This window comes from Sciurus carolinensis, chromosome 12 (genome assembly GCF_902686445.1).
Source record: "Sciurus carolinensis chromosome 12, mSciCar1.2, whole genome shotgun sequence".
NCBI lineage: Eukaryota > Metazoa > Chordata > Mammalia > Rodentia > Sciuridae > Sciurus > Sciurus carolinensis.
The window spans coordinates 81,526,714-81,548,802 of record NC_062224.1 but is presented as its reverse complement, the minus strand read 5'-3'; the positions used below and the strand labels follow the sequence as shown (position 1 = coordinate 81,548,802).

The 22,089-nt window shown below is 47.0% G+C and overlaps 1 protein-coding gene across 2 annotated transcripts in view; it reads left to right on the top strand.

Annotated features, from left to right (window-relative positions):
• The window catches only part of Rassf5 (Ras association domain family member 5), a 67,091-nt gene that overhangs the window by 28,819 nt on the left and 16,183 nt on the right, over positions 1–22,089 (top strand). The window contains exon 1 of one of the 2 annotated variants that reach the window (XM_047521466.1): positions 12,266–12,742. The exons of the other annotated variant lie outside the window; for it this stretch is intronic. Within the exon in view, the coding sequence (XP_047377422.1) occupies positions 12,623–12,742 (120 nt within the window). The 5' untranslated portion in view covers positions 12,266–12,622. Of the gene's footprint in view, positions 1–12,265; positions 12,743–22,089 lie in introns of those variants that run through there. 2 annotated transcript variants of the gene reach the window in all.

The window sequence follows — 22,089 nt, the reverse complement described above, 5'->3', positions numbered from 1 at the left end:
CTTCCTCGAGAGCAGCAGGTCTCAGAAGAGGTTATTTTGTGTTTCCCCTCCCTCACACGTCAATGGAGACATTTTTGGTTGTCACACCTCAAGGGATGCTACTGGCCTCTAGGGAGTAGAGGTGAGGGATGCTGCTAAGCGCCCTGCAGTGCACAGGATAGACCCCACAACAAAGAGTTGTCTGGCCCCAGATGTCAATCATACCGAGGTTGAGAAGCCTTGCTTTGGAGCAGCTTAGCTTGATGTGGTGGGCAAAATGCCCCACGAGAAGGTCCTGGGGTTTACTGCACAGTGTCTCATTCTCAATCTGGCAGTGCTTTCAAATGGAGTATTTGGAAGCAGAGAAGTCCCCTGTCTTCCGAGGGAGAGAGGAGGCAACCTCACAATCCCCTGGCAAGCTAAATCAGGGCTGTGTCTAGAGTAGATACATAGTGCAGGCCATATAGCCCATTTCTTAGAGTGCCTGCCTCTCATGCTGGAGGCCCGGGTTCGAGTCCCCAGCACTCTGGGTTTGTGGAAATTAGAGTAGATACATGATTGATTGTTATTTTATTTCGTTCTAATTTTTGTGATGCTGGGATTCAAACCCAGGGCCTCATGCATGCTAGGCAAGTGGAGCCACATCCCAAGCCCCTAGAATCACATTTGAAATGTCACAGAGGAAGGAGTGAGAATCCCATGGGGCGCTGAGTGGACCTCAGTCAGCAAATAGCCTGGTGTGGAGCAGCCTGCTGTGTTTGCCTTGGACAGGCCTGACCGCGTGCTTTAGCAGAGCTGGGGTAGGACACAGCCTTCTGTCAATAAAGCCGGGCCCCGCTCCAGGCTCCCTCGCCTTTTTAATAAAGCTTGTTTGTGCTGATTTCCGCCTTGACTTGATTTTCTGTCAAAAATCAAGATGGAACTTTCCTTCGCCTTGATGTCATTGCCAGGCCGAGTGAGTCTCACGTGCTCATGCCATCCTGGGGATTTGTTGTGGCAGAGGCCTGGGTCAGAGCTCAGCTAGTCCTGGGGCATGTGATTATTAGGGAGTCTCCTCTTGGTGGCATTTCTCCTCGCTGCACTTTAAGAAAAAAAATTCATTGATTTTCTCCATCCAGAGAGAACCACTCTTCATTAACATTTTTATATGTCCTTCCTGTACATTCATACATTTTTCAAAACATGGTTGAGATCATCCTGTAGATAATTATTTGGTCTCAACCTTTTAAAAGCAATAATCACAGCGCTCTAACCATCTTCTGCCATGGTAGGGGAAGGGAAGGACAAGGGACAGGCACGAGAGGGGTGGGGTGGTTCACAGCCCCCAGTGCACACTCACAAGGTCAGATGCGTTGGCCTGTGTCTCTCATAGGTGTCAGAGACAGAGGAAGGGTGGCTGGTAGCTGCCTCTGCTTTTGTGGCCATAGGACCAGTCATTTTGCAGTCCTTGGAGATCTCTGAGGGTCTGTGATAGCTGACTTTTTCATAGGCCTCATTGTGTGACAAGACAAATCTCCTGCAAATCTACCCCAGATCCTTTTTTCTGTTTCAACCTGTTTGCTGGAGAACATCATTGCCATTAGCTGAAGACCAAAGTAAATTGCCCAAACAGTCGCAGTTCCTTTATTGGGGGACATACCTCAAGGAATTTGTATTTCTGGTGGTCTTCAAAGCACTCTTCTCCTGTAATGAAGAACCCACCGTGGCTCCCAGTGCCCTCACAAGGAAGCGAGACCTCTGATGATCTGCTGCAGTCCTTGCGTTGCTTCTGAGGAAGAGGACCCTGAGGGAAGAAGCCTTTGTCCTTGCCCACCATTTGTTGATCCTCATCATAACCAGCTGTGGCACGGGGGAATCCTGGCAGCTCTGTCCCTCTGACGTTTGGTACTGCTTTTCTTGGGACACGGAACACAAGAGTACAAGAGACAAACAAGTATTCCCCTCCCCTTTCACTCGAATCGCCTGCAGCCAGGGCCCCACTCTTCCATCCAGCTGGCCCAGTTGCCTTGGCCTCCTCCTGGCCCTGCAGAGTGCTGATCCGCAGCCCTGGAAACCAGGTTCCCAGGCCACTGAAGAGCCGGCTCCTCCCACGGCCACTCCTAAACCACGCCCAGGCACTGCCATGCTTGTGGCCATCACTACCTTCCACCTGTGCTTTTACTTACATGACAATAATCTTTAAATAGACTCATTTTACCAAACTTAACCTGTGTGAAAGGAAATTTTAAAATATCCTCGAATCACTAATGTACTTAGGATTTTTCCAGACACACATAGAATTAATTAATATTTTATCTCTAAGATTTTTTTTTTTTAAAGTGTGTCCAAGGACTGCCTCAAATTCATTTCACAAATATTTATTGAGCCAGGTCCTGTTCTAAAATCCTTTCAGGTGCCATCAGTGGGAAATGCTGCCATAACGAGGCTACTCTCTTTGGCCATCCGGTGCCTGGACTCCCAGGACAGTGGCTCCGGGGAGTGCCCAAGGGGCCATGGGAGCTGTGGAGAGAGCTCGTGGGATGCTGGGAAGGAAATGCCAGTCACCCATACTGATACCATGGTGCCCTTCCAAAGGAGAGATGGATCTGTAAGTCCTGACAGGGAATAGTGCAAGGTGAAAACAAGCCACCCCACAGGATATGCAGGTCCCGGCCATTTATATTACATCCGTGTCTGCATCCACGTTTGTGTGTGTGTGTGTGTGTGTGTGTGTATGCAGAGATAGGGCCTGGAAGGTGCTCTGCAGAGTGTTGGAAGAGATTTCAACTCAGGAAGGGAAGGGAGTAGAAAGGGTTAGAATCAGACTTTCAACTTTTACTATTTGCTTTTATGCTGTTTGGCAGATGATTCCACGTGTTTCTAATGTAATATTTTTAAAAATGCAATAAATATTGTATTAAGGAAAGGACCCTGATCTGGGTGCCCAAAGAGTGAGGCTAAAATCTAGACTATGTAGATGAAATACTTGTTTTAGGACCCAGAACAAGCCTCCTAGTTTCTCTGTGCCTTAGGTTTCTCCTCTGAGAAATGGAACAGTCCCCAGGGTGGGTGTGAGGTCACAGTATGAAATAAAAGTTTGTGAAACCAAGGAGTAAGTATCCTGTGGTGACCATTCAGGGCCATCTCTGGAACCTCCAGGGGCCTCAATGGATTTCCTTTTTTTAAAAATACTAGGCATCAAACCCAGGGCCTCACACATGTTAGGCCAGAGCTCTACCACTGAGCCACATTCCCAGCCCTTTTTATTTTGAGACAGGATCTTGCTAAGTTGCCCAGACTGCTCTTGGATTTATGACCCTTCTGCCTTGGTCCCCCAAGCAGCTGGGATTCCAGGTGTGCACCACCACGCCCCGCCTCACTGGATTTTTTTTTTTTTTTTTTTAATTCTATCATTCTGTGAGGAAAACTCTCTTTGGCTTCCCATTGCCCTCAGAATAGTCTAAATCTGGATTAGCACATGAAACCCTTCACGGTTGGCTTCTGCCAACTCACCAGAATACTAGAAAGTTGGGTTTCTGTTCTGGAATAAAACCAGGACACTATGACTTGTGGTTTGGGCGGCCACGTTTTGCTCTATGACTTATGATTATCCCCTATGAAATAAAGGCCTAAGTCATTGTTCCATTCTGTAGATGACCCTGTCCTCCATTCACCCAAGAGACAAATGGCTCCCAAAGCTCCAGGTAGGTCAGCCAGGCTGTTGACCTTTGGGCCCTGCAGCTCCTGCTCCCTTTCTGCCTGTATCCCAACCCAAACACATAAATACAGCCCTCTGGCTGTCATTCCTTAGCAGGGCCCTTCTAGAATCACCCCTCAGCCCCTGCAGCAGCAGAGAGATGACTCAGTTGGCATGGATTTCTGAATTTCCTGGCTCCAGGTTCAAGCTCCCTCCCGCAGACACACCACTGTCTCATTATCCAAGGCTCTGACTTTTCAGACCCTTGAGAAGAGAGAGTCCTAGAAGAGAGTGTCCTGGGCCAGCCCTCAGCCCAACGTGTTTCAACATGTTTGAAACCAGGACTACCACACGGGGGAGCCAGGGAGCAAGAAAGGAGGAGCCTGAAAGGGGAGGAGCTGGGGGCGTTTGTACTGCTGAGAGGTCTGGGCTCTCTAAGGCTCCCATAGACACCTGCCCACCTCTTGGGAGGTGCAAGGTCCTAGATCTCATCCGAAAGGCTTGGTAAATGTCTATCAGATGGAATTGTAAGTAGTAACAACAGGAGCTGGTATTTGCTGAGGTATACCTTGTTCTGTGTACTTTATTTTTAATTATCAAGAGACAGGTGTTGAAATCTTATCTATAATTGTGAATTTACCTATTTCTTCCTACAGTCCTACATTCCTGTATTTTGAAGCTCCGTTATTAAGTGCATTAACATGTAGGATTATTATGTCCTCCTGATTAATTTACTGCTGTATCTTTATCATTCTTTCTCCCTGGTAACATTCTTTAATCTGAAAGAGTCTGATATCAATATAATTTGATATTAATATAACCACTTTTTTGGCTTTCTTTTGATTACCATTAGCATAGTATTTTATTCTTATTTTTAGTGTTTTTGTGTTTTAGTGTGTTGGTGTGTCACCTATTGCTTAACGATGGGGAGATGTTCTGAGAAATGCATTGTTAAGCAATTTTGTCAATTATGTGAACATTATAGACTGTAGTTACCCAAACCTTGAGGACATACCATATTACACTCCTGTGCTATATGATATAGCCTGTTATTTCTAAGCTACAAATCTATGCAGCATATTACTATACTGAATACTGTAGCAATTTTTTATTTGTTCTAATTAGTTGTACGTGACAGTAGAATGCATTTATACATTTGATAGATCATACATAAATGGAGTATAATCTCATTTTTCTCATTATACCTATTGTAGAATCACATTGGTCATGTTACTATAGCAATTTTAATACAATAGTGGGTATTTGTGTATCTAAACATATCTAAACATAGAAAAAGTACAATAAAAATACTCGGTGGCAGGACCTTTTAGCTCCATTGTAATCTTATGGGACTGCTGTTATCTATGTGGCACATTCTTGACTGCAACATTGTTACATAGCACATGGCTATATTTAAAGATCATTGCTTATAGATAACAAACAGTTGGATCTTTTTTTTTTAAAACCCAATCTGATAATCCGTACCCATATTTAGGTCATTTGCATTTAATGAGATTATTGATATAGCTAGATTTTATTTCATTTTTAAAAATATTTTTAGATGTTGCTAGACCTTTATTTTATTCATTTATTTATATGTGCTGCTGAGAATCAAATTCAGTGCCTTACATATGCTAGGCAAGCGCTCTAACACTGAGCCACAACCCCAGCCCCTATAGCTAGATTTTAAATCTGTCTTCTTGCTATGTTTTTTGTTTGTATTCTATTCGTTTTTCTTCCCTTCTTCTTTGTTCTGTTTTTGCCTGCTTTTGGTTAATTGAATATATTTTATGATTCCATTTTCTCTTACTTGTTGAGCACGAGTTTTTCCCCTTCATTTTTTTATATTAGTGGTTGTCTTAGTGTTTACAACATACATCTTTAGCTTGTGAAAGTCTATTTATCAAGTGGCTACTAGCACTTCACATATGATATAAAAACCTTGTAGATGTATACATCCCTTTCTCTTCTTCATATATATAAACCCCATACAACATTGTTACTATTTGAATGTTCAATTATATTTTAAATGGATTTAAATAGTAGGGAAAAAACTATATATTTATCCATGTGGTTACCATTTCTGGTACTTTTTCCTTTGGGGAGATCCAGGTTTACATCTGATATTGTTTTCCTTCTGCCTGAAGGACTATCTTTAAATTTCTTGTATTGTGGGTATACTGATGATGCATTCTTTCAGCTTTTTGTGTCTGAAATAGTCTCTGTGTTACCTTTGTTTTTGAAAGATTGTCACTGGGTAGAAAATTCTAGGTTGACAGATTTTTTTCTTTTATTATTTTAAAGATGTTGCTTCACTATTTTCTCGCTTGCATTGTTTCCAGCAAAAAAAAAATCTGCTGTTGTCTTCATTCCTATTCCTCTGTATCTAAGTGTCCTTCTCTGATTTCAATATTTTCTCTTTATCACAGGCTTTGAACAATTTGATAATGATGTGCCTTATTGTAGTTTCTTTATGTTTCTTGTGCTTAGAGTTCATTGAGTTTCTTGGATCTGTGGGTTTGTAGTTTATATCCAAATTGGAAAATTTTCAGGCACTATTTCTCAAATATTTTTAATGTCCTCCTGCATCCCTCTGAGAATTCCAATTACATATGTGTTCTTAGACTGCTTTTACTTGTCCTACAGCTTACTGCTCTGTTCATCTTTAAATTTTTCTTTTCTTTCTCTGTGTTTTGTTTTGCATGGTTGCTATTGCTATGTCTTCAAATTCACTAATCTTTTCTTTTGCGATGTCTAATCTTCCATTATCCCATGTAGAATGTTTTTTTATCCAAGACTTTATAAATTTCCTCCCTCTAAGTTTTATTTGGATATTTTTAATATCTCCCATGAATCTACTTAACTTTTTGAATAACTAGAATACGCTTATCATAACTTTTAGTGTTTTCGCTAGTTCTAACATCTGTCTCAGTTATAGGTTGGTTTCTATTGATTTTTTTTTTCTCCTAAGGATCAAACTTCTGTGCTTCTTTGTGTGTTTGGTAATGTTCAGTTGGATGGCAGACATTGCAAATTTCACTTTACTGGATGCTGGATATTTTCATATTCTTATATATATTTTTGGGCTTTATTCTGAGACTTGGTTAAGTAACTTGCAAATGATTTGATGCTTTTAGATCTTGCTTTTAAATTCAGCATGCCCACTCCTTAAGCCTGCTGACAACCCCTTTTTCGATTTAAGTGGAAGGATACCATCTTGGAGTAAGTTTAATGTCCTATAACATGACTTTTTATAGCTTAATACTTTGTGATCTAGAAATCAATTGATATTAATAACTTCCTTGGTCATCCTCTGGCCACCATAGAATGAGAGGAGACTTCCTCCAGTTGCCATGACATTGGCATGAATGGCAGAAGAGGCAGAGACTAGGGTCTCAGATCTAACCTCTCCTGGGAAGGTTTGGAAGGTAAATACCCTAGAATCCACTCATTTTCTTAGCCTTTTTTTGTTTGTTTGTTTCCATCCATTATTTCCTTACTTTCCAAGATCAAAATTCAGCTGTGATTTCTATTCTGACTCCTTCCCTTTGTAAGGAAATGATTGCCTATTCCAGGGATTCCAGAAGTAGCTAAATAAGTACCAGCCCACCTATATGTGCTAAAGAAAGGAACTGATTCCTGGTTCCCTCTACCCCACTCTGACTCCATCTGGGAAAGCCCAATCCATGGCTCCTTCCCAGATTCTACACCATATCTAGAAGCTCAAGTGCTGGCTCAAGCGCTCAGTGATTCAGCTGCACTAGACAGCTGGCCCTCATAGGAGCCTCTGCAAGGCCTATCTAAACAGGCCAGGCTGAACTCTTTTCTGATCGGGCAGAGTGGAAAAGCCTTTCCAGCAAAGAGGGGCCTGAGCTCAATTCCAAGGAGGGACAGAGCTTCTGACTTATTTCTCTGGAAATCCTGAAGCCCTGGAGACATTTCTCTGCGCTCCTCATAGTGCATAGGAGAAGTAGACCACAGAGGTTACCAGGTCAGCTCTGAGCTCATGACCCTCCTTTCTGTAGGTAGTCTGAGAGTTGTTCACATCTCACAATGGTGATCAAGTTGCCCTGGATTTGGGAAGATGGGTCTTGCCTGGAGAGGGGCACCTAAGAGAGATTAGAAATATCTTCAGTCACTCTAGTCTCACTGAAGGACAGTTAGAAGACAGAATCCCTGGGCCTGACTTGAATCCTAACATGAGTTCTTGAAGACTTTAGCCTCTGGTGTGAATAACGAGGGTAATTTAACCATCTTCAGTGTTTTTATACATTAGGGCCCTGTCTGAGCTGACAGTCAAGCAAGAGAGGTATGGCGTGGGCTGGAACCCCAGAGAAAGTGAATCACATGCAAGTCTAACCTAAATGGTGTTGCAGCCACTTACCTCTTAGGACAGGAAGTCATCTGGGCAGAAACTGAACTCTCTGCTGTACACAGCAAATTCATGATAAAAAAAAAAAATGCCACTCTAAGGATGGTTGGTAGCATTCTTAAGATTCAACCTAGATAGGACATCAGAGAAAGTGTCCTTCTGAGAGTCATATGGAAGGTGTGGGAGGTACGGTCGTTAATTGGGGAATACGTGTCAGGAAGAGGGTGGTGGACGTAGGAGGAGGATTTTGACAGGCAGAGAAAATAGCAACAGCAAAACCACAAGAAGGCAAGGTGACTTCTGGCAATGTGAATCAATTTCGTGTGACTGTAATGAGGGTCACTTGATGGTGGCTGTAGATGAGTGTGAACTTTTGGCTGAGCACACACGGTGGAGGGCCTGGGAAGACCTGCTCAGGATTTTGGAATATTGGAGAGTCATTGGAGGAAAGTCGTAATAGAAACTGAGATACTGGAACTCTGGATTTGAAATCTGATTCTACCAATTATTTTGTTGGGCAAATGAACCACTCTGAGCCTATTTACTCCTTTGCAAAATACCTTCTTGGTAGGATTGTAAGGATTAAGTCATATAATGAAATATGTAAGAGCTTAGTAACTTTAAAATAACTGATATTTAATGTTACTCTCTCTAGATGGTATACTTTGAGAAGGCAGGGACTAGATCTCACTTACACCAAACTTGAACACCCAGTATGTCTGCCATGTAGAAGGTGCTCAGTAAGTATATGTTCGATGAATGAATGAAAACAAGCAACTACAGCTGGGTACATGTTAATTATCTGATCATTAGGAATTGAAATGTGAACAAAAGATTTTATGAAAGAGAGCCACCATGATCCGCATTTGGTCTTAGAAGGTTAACTTTGGCAACAAGGAGGTGGGCAGTTTGGAGGAGGCAGAGATGAGAATAAGGGAGATTCCTACAAGGCTTTGCAGTAATCTAGGTTAGTGACACTCAGCAAGACAGGAAATACTAAAGGGCAGAGAATGAGCAGGTGGGCAGTGAGCTCAATTTTGGACCTGTGATGAGAATCATCCCAGTGCTAACTCATGAGACCACAGAACGTAGAAATCCAGGACTTGGGGCTAGAGTGAGACCCAGCTGGGTTGATCCAATTCCACCATGAGTAGCCTGTTTATCTACTTGCAAGTTATTTAACCTGCCTGATCCTCCTTTTCCTCTCTGCAGAGAAAATAACTGCAACTTCTCCCTTAGTTTGTTATAAGGATTAAATTAAATGATGTGCATCAATTGAACAGCACACAAGCTAATAATAATTTCAAGGTAAATTTAGGCAGTAGGAGGAACGTCTCACCGTGGTGTTCAACCTCAGCATATGTTGTAGGTTTAAGGCCTCGCAGCTGATCTTCACTGTGATACCCTTCAGCTGGACAGGCAAAGAAGCCTGAGGTTCGTGGTGGCTCAGGACACCACATCAAGTGGTGTTGAGACTGGGGTTCCTGACTTCCATTCTTACACCGCAGCTTCTCTGGAACATGCAGAACCACAGGGTGGATCTCACAAGAGGATCCGGCCACATGTCAGGATTGCATTTGAGAAAGGAAGAAAGCTTAAAATAATATCTTTCATCATCTGATACTTTGAGTCAGGAAAGTGGCCCATTCATCATTTCACCAGGGCTCTCTGAACCCTGGGCAGTGCTGTGGGTGTAGGCCCTACATGCTGTGTTTTAGGGCCCGCTTTCTCCTCCTGGGCCCACAGACAAGAACAGCCGGTTCCTATGCTTTGTGGATCACCTCAAAGAGGCTTAAAGGTTACTGCTCAGGCTTGTCCATGCTGCCCTCTTACTTAGGTCAATCGATGTCATTACTGTTGATCATTCATAGGGGGGAGATTCTGACCCTCATTAGACCCTCCAGTCCTGCCTTTCTCCCTTTGAGATCCTAGGACTTCAGCCTGGAGTTTTCCTCCTGTAGACTGGCCAACTTGTTATATTGTACATGATCTTTGCAGATTTCTTCTAGGCCTAGGGTTGCTGCCAACACAGTATTTCCGTGACTTATGTACATGGCCTCCTTCCAAGCCTAGATTCATTGACAGGTGAGGGGGGATTAGGGAAAGAGACATTAACTAGGAGTCAAGAGGCTCTGGAGGTAATGAGCTGTGATGGAACTAGTTATGTCCCTCAGTCTCTTCACCTGTGAAATGGACATAAAACCGGCTGTCAGGGTAGAGTAGGCTAAGTGAAGCAATGGGGTTAAAAGGCCCTATTCAGGTGTCAGGTTTTCATGATGTTTGGACTGGCATGGAGCAGCTCCCTACAAGAACACAGTGTCCCTGAGAACCTTCCTTGCCAGGTCTTGCATCTAGTGTGCTGCTCACAAGGAGCAGGTTCCTGGGGGACTTTGGCTTAGTGTTTAAAAAGGTTGTTATTAACTGAATTTTAAGATTGCACATTTTGAACATGTAGCACTATAGTGGCATTACAGAACTCCCCATTGTGACTCCAAGGACATTGTGGCCATAGAGAATCTGGGGCTTGTTTTTTCCCTTAAGTATTGGATTCCCACTGAGCAAGGAGGTTTTTTTTATGAGTGTGCTTCTTTGCTTGCTGGACAAAGCAGGTAGGCTGCTGCGATGGCCCTGGATCATGCAGAGCCCCCTCTCTGTAGCAATCAACATTCTGGCACTGAACTTGGAGACCGACACTAGCTTCCTCTGCCTGAGGCCTAAACTATGTTCCCTGGGAAAAACCCCCCAAACACCCTCTCAAATACCTGATGGAAGAACAGATCACACCAGACAGAGCCAGAACCTACCTACCTTCAACACCATTCATGTGAGATAGCGCCCCCCCCTGCCCCGCCAAGCCCTGCCCCAGCTGTCTACCTCCTCTTATCTTCCCACCCAAGGAGGCAGCTACTTGGCATTGACATTCTCCTGAGCCAAGGGTGGGCCCAGGGGTGCTGGCTTGCAGCTATCTCAGTTTTGTGCCTGCCAGGCACTTGCAGGCCTCTGGGAAAGAGGCTGTGTGGGAGGATGGAGTCAAATTGGGCTACAGTTTGAAACCCTCCTGAGCACTGACAGATTTGGCAAAGGTGGGGGAGGGAGAGGACTCCTCATAAAAGTAACCAGAGCTTAAAATGGAGTCAGCAACTTGGCGTCTGGGGGCTGAGTCTAGCCCTCCACCAGCTTGTGCTTCCCCAGCACTGAATTGTTTCAGAACTGCAGGAAAAGCCACACAGACTTGGAGAAAGTTCTGACTGCCCACCCCCAGCCACTTTCCAGGCCACTCCTGGGGTCTGCAGGCCACTGGACTCCATGAGCATGGTGCCCATTGTATCTAGTGAATACTGGGAACATTAAGTGACAGACTGCACGCAAATCATCTGGGCAAACAGTAGTTGTTAAAACAATGGGAGCTGTAATTGCTATTGTACAAATCTAATCTGAGAAGTTGTAGGAGTATTGCCTTCATCGCTTTGAGGGGTTCATTCCTACACAAGGAAAGTATTTTGTGAACTGATCCATCCAGTTGCTGGGGAAATAGAAATAAGCCATCCTTGAGGCTAGGAATGACAAGATCTGGTCAAGAACCTTCTTGGAGTGACCGTCAGGAAAATGCACACCAAACCTGGGCAGCATCTGCAGGCTCCTTCCATATCCTGAGGCTGAGGGCCAAGTTCTGTGGGTGGGAGGGTAGGCTAGCCCAGCAGCGGCCCAGCCATGCATAGCTTTGCATATGATTTGCATGTGCTTGTGAGACCCTGCAGTTTCTTCTGGCATTTTCAAGTTAAAATACTGTTGCTTCTCTAGGCGGGCCAGATATCGATTACCCTCTTCTCCAGTTACTTCTCTAACCACTGATTGACCCAGCTTTCCCCACCCCACAAAGGAGGCTGGGAGTGGGATGGAGTGAGCGGGTGGGTGGGGAAGGAGGAGGAAGATGTAGACTAACACCACCTTCTACTCCATGAACCCCAGCCACCATGGGGGGTGAGAAGGGCTCTTTCCAGAAGGGCGGCGCAGGAGGAGTAAGGGATAGAGGGAATTGTCCCCCCTTGTGTTCATTCTGGTCTCTGCTTTCCCTGCATCTCTATTCCAGATGGGTAGAGCCCTAGATCCACTTGCCATCGGGTCCTGTAGCACCCAGGTGGGTGGGGAGGCGGGGGGAGGAGCGCGGTGACAGCCGAGCTGGGCTTTGAGGAACCTTGCCAGAGGAAGTGGCTTCGGGACTGCGCGGCGCGCGGGGCAGGAAAGGCGCGGGCAGGCGGGGGAGGTGTGGAGATGGCGCTCGGCACGCCGGGCGGAGCGAGCAAGCCCGCCGGCGCCGCGCGGCGGAGATGAAACCGCAGATGCCGAGCGCGGCCGAGAGCGAGGCGCGCGAGCGGGGCGCCCGGGGCCGACCCCGGGGCTGTGCAGGCACAGGCGGCGCGCGGGAACGGCAACCCGGTACCCCGCCGCCTGGGCCACTCGCGCCCCAGTGACAAACGCAGGCAGCCCCGCGCGCTCGGCCCCGCCGGCCCGGGGAGGGGTCCCCACCTCCGCCGCATCCCGAGCCTGCCCCGTTCGATGTGCTCGCAGCCTCGGTCCCGGGGGCAACGGGCTCGATGACGGTGGACAGCAGCATGAGCAGTGGGTACTGCAGCCTGGACGAGGAGCTGGAGGATTGCTTCTTCACGGCCAAGACCACCTTTTTCAGGAATGTGCAGAGCAAACATCCGTTAAAGGTAAACATAATGATGGAATACAGAGCTTTTGGCCGGGAGGAAATAATCTCTGTGTTCTAGAAGGGAAAACTTGCTCCTGGCAAACGGGCCAAGCCATGTGTCACAAAAGTGGCTGGCCAGTTGCCAGGGACCCTCTTGACCAATTGTGAAGGACCCCTTCAAGGACCTCCACAATTCTGATCAAATGTCTTTTCAGCATTTCCTGTCCCTAGACCTTTTCAAAATGGCTCTCTAGGGTTTGGGGACAGCACTTGGCTCATGGATTAGCTGCATTGTGCTCACCTGTGTCTGAGAGGGTAACTGGGCAACTGCTGTCCCCGCACCCCCAAATTTGAGCTTACAAGTGCTAGAGAGATGATGGTACCGTCTCTCTGTAGGATAAACACTTCATAGGTTGAGACTTCCGTATTCCAAGTGACCAGAAACCATTTTAAAACTGAGTCCACAACTTTGCAGAAGTCCAGGATGTTTTTAGAAACAGACTAAAACTTCTCTCCTAGGCTGCTGTCATGTTATTATTATAACTTCCTAAGTGGGCTTGGGTGACCTAAAGGGCTGGTGAAGTTTTGTGTGTCTCTTCAAGGGTCAGCCTCTGGACACCCAGCAAACCTGGGTCCCCTGGCTGTGCTCTCCCAGTTGGCTACAGAGCCACATTATCTGCCACATGTCTTGGTGGGAATGGAGGGAAAACTGTGTTTATTTGTTGTGTTATTTAGATGAGAAGGCCCTAAGCCAGGACCGTAGAGAGGTTACCTAGAAGGGACTATTCGTAGGCAAAAGTGAACTGTTAAATTTCACAGGTGTGTGGCAGGCTCATCATTAATTCATCAGTCCTATACCAATTAGAATTAACCCAAAACTACCCCCAGCCTGACTTGGGGCCTCCTTTGTTATTAATTCATCCTCTCTGCAGGCTCTGTATTTGCTGGGTTCTGACAGCAGGCGAAAGTATTTTCAATAATGTACTTTCAAAGATGAGGAGACACCCAAGAACCAGGGAAGAGATTGTGATTTTATGTTTGAAGGAATCAAGTAAAACAGACCTTTGGAACAAGCACATGTTTTCTGGGACACCCCCTCTTGATGCTAGAGAGCAGAGCTTATTTATTCTTTAGGGCTTCCCTTCTCTGGCTAGGTAAGTCTCATGTAGAACAGTGTCATGGCAGAGGGGAAGTGTCTCACCCTTTCTTGGGGTTCTTGCCTCATTGTGTGACCCTCCTCCCCATTAGAACAGTGGTTCTCAATGTTAGCTACACACTGAACTGGAGAGAGGGGAGCTTTAGAAAATACTGATACCTGGTTTGAAAACCCAGGGGGTCTGACTGGATTGGTCTAAGGGACAATCTGGGCATTGGGTTTTGAAAGGCTCCCAGGTAATTCTCAGATGCAGCTGAGGCTTTGAACTGTTGCTCTAGCGAGTTTTGTTGCTGCCTGGGAAGGAAATGGTTCCTGTTTTTAAACCCCATTTAGCTGCTAGGTCTGCTTCTCACTACTGGCCACGCTGTAAACCCTTGGTCCCAGAGGGTGAGAATTTTGCATAACCGAGTGAGGAAGGGAAGCTGCAAAGCTGGGGTTTCTTTTACTTGGCAATGGAAAAAGGTAGTTGTTTCTGGTATTCTTGGAAGAAATAGAAATAATATCCCCATAAAAAAATATACCGAGGTGGGATTGAGGGTGGGGAATGACTTATCCCCAGGCCCACACAACCTCCTTTCCTCATTCTTCCACCAAACTTTCCTTCATTCCTTCACCCCAGGAAATGCACCTTTGGTTTGGCGTCTACAGAAATGCCTTCTTTACTTTGTGTCTTGAATCATCTCATGTCTTGTGTCCTCTGCATGTCTCTCTATTTCATTTTGCCTGAGTCTGTAAGCCCACTAAGGACAGGAATCCCTTCTAAGAAATTCATTTTGTTCAACGTCAGATGGTGCAATAAAAGATAAATATTCCAGAGAAGGAGCGGGAGGCGGGCATGGCCTCTCCTATCCCTGGCCTCTGCCCAACTCTACTATGTGGTACGAGAAGACCCTGACATATTCAGAACTGCAGTCAGGGAGTTCGCCCCAACACCAGAATGGCCTCCAGCCTGGTCCCAGCTCTCCAGGGAGAGGCAGGGCTGGGTGAGAAGCCAGGTTGGGCTGGGCCCACTGGCTGACGAAGGCTCGTGCTGTGAAGAGGAGCAAGTGTGGCTAACCTAGGAGCTGGGGAAGCCTCCTCCAAACATTTTGGTCTCTCGGTCTTCGTGTTTTCACCTTTAGTCACATTTTCCAGCTCTTCTTCTCCCTTGGAGTCACTCTGGAAAAGGCTTCAAAGCCATCTGCTATATCCCTACCCAATTCTGACTCCTAACGTGTTTCTTCCCTCCCCAAAGCAAGAACACATCTGAGCTCCTGAGAGAATTTCTTTTTCCTGTCTCCAAGGGAAGGAGCTTATGTGTTTCCCGGTCGCTGAGAGACTGAGGCCCCCATTCGGGAAAGGCCGAGATGCTTCTATAAATAGCCCTGTCAGAACAACCTGTGTCTGCTGCTCAGTCTGTGCCTGATTGGAACAGAGCCATGGGGAAGCCTCACTGCCCTTCCCATGCCATCCCCTGGGAGTTGTCACTAGACAGTTCCCAAGGAGTCCCTGAGACCTCTCTTCAGCCCCCTTTGGTAGGAGGTGGGAGGCACTGGGATGGTCTCCCCACTTCATGGTACCTGGAACTTGGAGAGATAGCAGAGTAGAAAGGGGAACAGGTCCCGGGCCCCACTTGGCCTCTCCTCTCAGGTGATGGCGGTTTCCTGGGGCAGTGTGCTTTGTTTGAAGGGGCCCGGGAGCTGGTATTGAGTCACACTAGGCAGTTTCAGGAGGCTGAGGTGATACTCTGTTCCGGGCACTTCCCTCTTGACAGAGCACAATTAGGTTGTGTTTTCCTGCGTCATGTGTATCAAAATGGGCTCCTGTGGGTTCAGGCAGTGTAGACCGGATGCTCTCAGCAAGGCAGGAACATGCCCACCTTCATCTAAGATGTGTGTATGGGGGAGTGTGTGTTCAGTGGGTTCTAGGACTCCAGGACTCTGGAGCCCACCCAGAGCATCTAGGAGGTACCCTGAGGATACATACAGCCTGCTTGACAGAGGGAGAAACCGAGGTCAGAGAGGTGCAGAGGTTTCACCAGGCCACACATCTGCTTGAGTGGAGCCTGGACTGACACTCTCCTTGGGCTCCTTCTCAAGTGCTCCTCTCCTCTTCTTGGTTTTCTACTCAGTGGGTACCGAGGACAGACTTCAGACTTTGTCCCCTCAGAGCCCTCTCCAAAATGGAAAGACCCAAACAACTGCAGGCTGAGTGAGGTCACTAAGATCATTATTGTCCCTCCATTCATAAGGCAACTAGCCTGGGAACCTTGACCCTGTGTTTAAACACTAGCAGGGGTCCCTTTAATCTTAAAACTTTAATCATTTAAAAGTTCTCCTTGATATCTATCCTAAAATGGAAAGATTGTTCTAGATAAAAATCTACCTCTTGCTAGAGACTTCCATGTGTTTTTCTTTGTGGTTATGGAGAACAGAAGGCTGACTATATTTATGCTTAGATATTATATTTAAGCACATGTGGAACACACTCCCACCCCTCCTTCCCCCGAGGCTTTCTCTGGTCTGCACTGACACCCTTGAAAAATTTTTTTTTTTTCAAGGAAGATGCCAAGAGAAGGGGTTCTTTGAGTTCAGGGTACTACATTATTCTCTTTTTGCCTGGCCAGTCAGCTTCTCCCTGGAGGGAGCCTCTGGTACTCTGGGATCAGCAGCCAACCCTGACAGCCCTGGACCAGTTGGGGTAACCCTGGACTCTGCCAGCAGCAAGCACACGAGGCCACAGGCACAGCACCTGCCCCTGGCTGCCTTGGCATGACAGAATACTAAAATTAAGCTATATCTGAACTTGAGCAATAAAAATAAAACAGGACTCTTTGGGGCTGCCAGACCATTAAAGGGTTTTTATATGCTATCTCAGCGGCTTACACTATCCAAGACTAACCCCAAATGATTATTTGTACAGGCGCCTTCCATTTATGGATGTGACCTCTATTCCACCCCATGAATTTCAACACCTCTGGCCTTTCCTAGCGTTGCTTTTCCCTGCAAAAGTTGAAGGTTGAAGGTCATCAGCCCTGTAAGATCAGAAATCACATCCCCTTTGGCCAAACACTTGGTTATACTGGTGCTGACTTAATGCTGGCTGAATTTAGTTGCTATAAATCAGGACAAACTAAGTGTTGTAAGAAACAACCCTCGATTTTCAGTCCTTGAGTATGAGAAGTTTATTTTCTTCTTTACATGAAATTAAATCGACAGGTGGGAACTCAGGATAACACAGGGAAGATTTTTGTGGGCTAGGCCCGGAAGTGGTATATTTCGCACGTCCACATGCCATTGGTCAGGACTCAGCCACGTGGCCACACCTAACCACAAGGGAGGATGAGACTTGACATGCGACTGTGAGCCCAGGTGCACAAGGAGGCCTGCAGTGGTGAACCTTCGGCCGCTTCTGCCACACATTCCTCCCAGCACCCTCTGCACCTTGGAAGCCCTGCTCACACCTTGGTGAAAGGCATGACCTCTGTCTCTCTGACCCTGTACCTCTTCATCTGTTGTTGAAGGTATGCCACCCTTAGGGTGGGGTCCTATCTCCCCCATCTAGCCTGGGAGCCCCTGGAGGACAGATGATTCTCCTCACTCAGCCCTTCTCTGGTTCCTTTGCAGCACCTGAATTGTTTGCTGTGGTCAAAGGGTGGCCCTGGCCACTGGCATTGGAAATAGTCTTTAAATCACTTTTTGGAAATGGAGACTCCCAAGCTCCACCCCAGAGTTCCTTGCTCCTGACTCTGCAGGTGGAACCCCAGAGTTTGCTTTAAAATATACTCTCCCCAGGCTATTCCACGTATTCTTATGTGTAGGCACCACCTGTTTAGGAAACATTTGCTAATTGACCGATTACTGCAGTTGGACTGCAAGATGAACATTTATCACAGATTCCCGAGAGGTTCCTAGGCTGGAAATTATGGCCCAGAGATGTAAAAGGATTTGTCCCCAGTCACATTAAGTACAGAGAGAATGGAAGACTCCGGTCCCCTGGGCCTGCTTAGAGCTTTCTTCATTACACGCATCATAACATGCTGAGCTCTCAAGGCTGTTAGGGTGACAGCCCTTTGAGAGTTTGACTGATACCTGATGTAAACAGAAGACACAAAGAACTGTAAGTCAATCCTGGCTTCTCACCCCCACTCAGGCTGCTAACTGAGAGACTGTGGCAAAGTCACTTCAACTCTCAGACTCTCTTCATCTGGTCGTTTTCAACAGGAACACTTGTGATATGAGTCTGGCCTTATTCTTCTTTGAGATTCCCTCACCTCTTTGTATGGTGGACCTGGGAAACATTTTAGATATTAACTTTTAAATGCTCTAAATTGTAAGACGTCCCCCCTATGTGGGGTCAGGCAGAGGACCTGAATGGCTGGCATGAGTGTCCTCCTGCCGGACCACCTGGACTTACCCAAGACATCCTCATTTTCACTGCTTGGTCCAGCTCCCTGGCTCTGTCTTCCAGATCATTTCCTTCTGTCCCCTCTTTTTTCATAAATTTAGACTTGTTTATCTTGACTCAGCTGAATTTTCTCTAATAAAGCAATTCCAGTTACAGACTTGGGCACATGCACCATCTGTCTACCCTCGCAGTTTAGGAAGAGTGATTATGAACTGGTATCAGACCCTGAATCCCAGCTCTTATATCACACCGTCAGGTTGGGATCTGGATCTAGCTCCCCAGCCCATGATCTTGAAGGGGAGGCACCAACAGGCCCAGCCTGGAGTCCTGGATTCTCCTCTTCTTTCTGTTAGCTTGAAGGCCTAGCAGTCTTCCTGTGCAGAGAACACAGGCCCTCCTCATCCAAGGCCTCAGTTTCCTCCTCTGTGTGGCTCAATATATCCCTAAAAAAGGCTGGGATCCCAGGCCTGGCCTGGTGTATTCTCTGGAGGCAAGAGAACCAGATAAATTTGCTGAGAATCAGGAGCATTTAGCTTGAGAGGCAGGAGGAAGAAGAGAGCTAAGTGTCTGTGGTGCGGTGCTTCCCAGCTACCTTCCCCATCCTACGTATCTTCCTGGTGCTTGGAGATCTCTACTCACGTGCACCTCAGATACCTAATATTCATTATGTCCAGAACCAACTCATTTCTTTTACTCATACATGATCTCTCCCTGTCTCTGCCCCTCCACCTAGTCCCCCACCTTTGATCCCCAGGAGCCTTCATCCCATCTGCCACCATGGGCCCTACCTCCACAGCGTGGCAGATGGAGCTGTCCTTCCTGTCTCCCACCCTGCCTGTGTTGGGTGCTTGTTACCTCTCACTGAGATACTCTAATAAGATACCCAACTGGTTTCCATCCTGTTTCTTCCCTTTCTGAGTGTCCTGCATACAGCTACTTGTGGTACCCCAAAGTCTTCACAAACTCCCTTTGCTTCCTGAGGGAAGCCCACACTTGGTTCCTGCTCTTCAGTAAAGCATCCCAAACCTTGTGGTACCTGGCCTCGGTCAAAACCTAGCGTTTTAACTGTCTTACAGCACTGGGCACCAGAGGTGGGGGATACAGAGATGGACAAGACATGGTCTCCACTCTTTAAGACCCTGTGGCCTCCAATGCATTGTGTAACAGACCCTCAGTGATCCCCTTGCCATCCATGAAGTATTTAGCTGGGGGTCCCTGGCAACAGGGGCATCCTAGTGAAAGACACTCTTTGGCATCTGCCTTGTGATCATGTGGCTTTTATCAGAATGTGGCGGCAGCTTTTGAGCCAGGGAGGACGGAGGGGCTGACTCCTAGAAGGAGACGATTGGGACATCAATTGCCCTTTGAGAGGGCTGGAGGCAGGCTGGCAGAAGCTGGCAGTGACTGAGCTGAAGGAGCCCAGGGAGAGGTAGAGGGCATTGACTTACCCTCTGAAAAGCAGTTTCTAGCTGGAAGAGGTCATTATGACCATTCCCCTGTTTCCAAGCAAGCTTGCACATACTATTGCGGGGGGAGCGGGGAAGGCAAGCTATGTTCATTACTCCCCTCCTCCTCCAGCCCAGTTATCAATCCTTCCTTGTCTGGGGAGCTCTACAGTGGTATGCGGCTGGTTGGATCCCTGTTAAGTATGGGGCCCCGATCCTGGGCAAAGGAAGGCAGCAGAGAACCTAGGACTGACAGGTGGCACCAGCAGAGTTTCTGTTGCTCCCCTGCCAGAAGGCTGGCACATTTGACAGGTAATATGTGAAAGGGGGTCAGCCAGGGGGCTTTGCCCCACCCCATATTTGTCTAACTCCAAAGTACGTGCTCTTCCCATCACACAGGGCTCTTGGGGGAGAGTCCTGTTTTTTGAAACGTTCCAGATAAGTCCTAATCACCCATCTCAAAATCAGGTGACTTATCATAGAAAACTACTGTTTTCATTCAGCCAATTTCCTGATGATGAAATTTAGGCCCTTTTTTTTTTTTTTCCTGTTCTCGGCTCGGGAAACCTGGGTTAGTATACTCTGTTACATCATCATCTCAGCCTCCTGTTCACGAGCCTCTCACACTCCTCCTCACCTCTGGGCTCGCCCCCCCAGTGCGAAGAGTGGTCTTTACCAGGCATTGAGTGACTCACAGAGGGTGGGTCTTCAGGGTGCTGCCCTTTTATGGGTAGTAAGAGGCAGAATTTCCTGTGCCACAGACTGAGATGAGAGATGTCCCTTCCATTGGCTGATGGTGATGACAAATAGGTAAACAGCATGTGTACTGTTGATCCATGGGGCTGGGAAAGTGCGGGTTCTTGTAGAGAATGTGGAGCTGGTGTTTCCAGCTATAGCTCCTTTCTCTGTGCTCCCCAGACTCCTGACCTGTCCTCACCTATCCCTCATTGTGTTGGGCTATAATTTTCTGAACAGAGGCCACATCTTGGGTTTCGTTATGTCCTTGGCACATGGTAGTTGCTTAATGCATGTTTGATGAAGGCGGAGCTGACTTGGAGCTTCTTTCTCAATAACCAAGAGTTCTGGAAGGCAGCAGGGACTCTCCAGAGGATACATGAACAAGCACTTCAGGGTAACATTTGTGAAAGTTGATCTCAGGACTGTTTTCAAGGGATGCTTGCTAAGATTCTGGATAAATGGATTTTCCCAGTTACCTTGAAAAGAAAAATCCCACTGAGTGAGCAGAAAATGTAAGGACAATTTTCAGACCTAGGGTGGCCCCTCCCACCCTGTTCATGATTGTTCAGCTGTTTGCCCTGGAGGATGAGGGCGGGCAGGGCTGGGTCACTAAGCAACCAGGCCTGGCACCTGCTGGCAGGAGATGGCATGGTCCTTCCTTGAGTGGGGACACCAAGGGTGGTGGGGGGGCTGAGGGGCCCATGTGAGGAAGCAGGAGAGTCTGGTATGACAGATTTCTTAGGTTGACCTTTTAGCCATGGGGAGTGGCAGGTTGGGGAGGAGGGCCCCAATAAACTTCTCATTTGTTTTTCTTTCCCAATTTACTTTTGAGTGAGTGAAAGATACTAGTTTGGCAACTCCAGTAGTTTGGGCACCCTGTCAGTGCCCGGATACAGTGGGCAGGGGCTTGCTGCCCTGAGGTCCCAGGACCTCATATGACCCTGTCAATGGGCCTAGGAGCCCACTCTCAAGCCATCACTCTGTGAGACCTCAGAAAGCATGCACGAGACTCGGGCTCACTTTCTCCTTCTGTAAAATGGGAAGACTTGCTTCTCCAGTGGAGAGGAAGTGGTAAACAGGGGCCCAGCATTGGACCATGAGAACCTTTGGAGCTCTGGGGTTTGTGGTAACAAAGGCCGTTTTGAGAAATGCTAATGGGTGTCAAATTTCGATGTAGGTGGTTGGGCATGACTGCGGTGCAGGGAGGGATAAGCCTGTTCACAGAACAGAGAAAGGGCCAGGACTGGGGGTCCTTGATAGGAGTTAGCACTGTCCTGGGGCTTTACATGAGTATCTTCATTTGAATGCTCACAACACAATATGAGGGAAGCACCATTATTGTTTCCATTTAACACTGAGGAAACTGAGGCACAGAAGGAAGTCAAGTAATGTGTCACATTGCAGTGAGGGGCAGGGCCAGGATTTGTCCCCAATTGGTCCAGTGCCGGTGCTTCTAACCACCAAGCATACTGCTTCTCCAGCTCTCCCTAGTAGTTGAAGCCCCAGCAGCGAAGCCAGTTGTGTCCCCACATGCAACACCATGTGAACAGTACATCCCTGGGAGTCACTGAAGATAGTGCACTTTTCCACGCCATTTTGGGCATAGAGGAAATCAAAAGTCCTTGTCCCTAGGCCTTTATG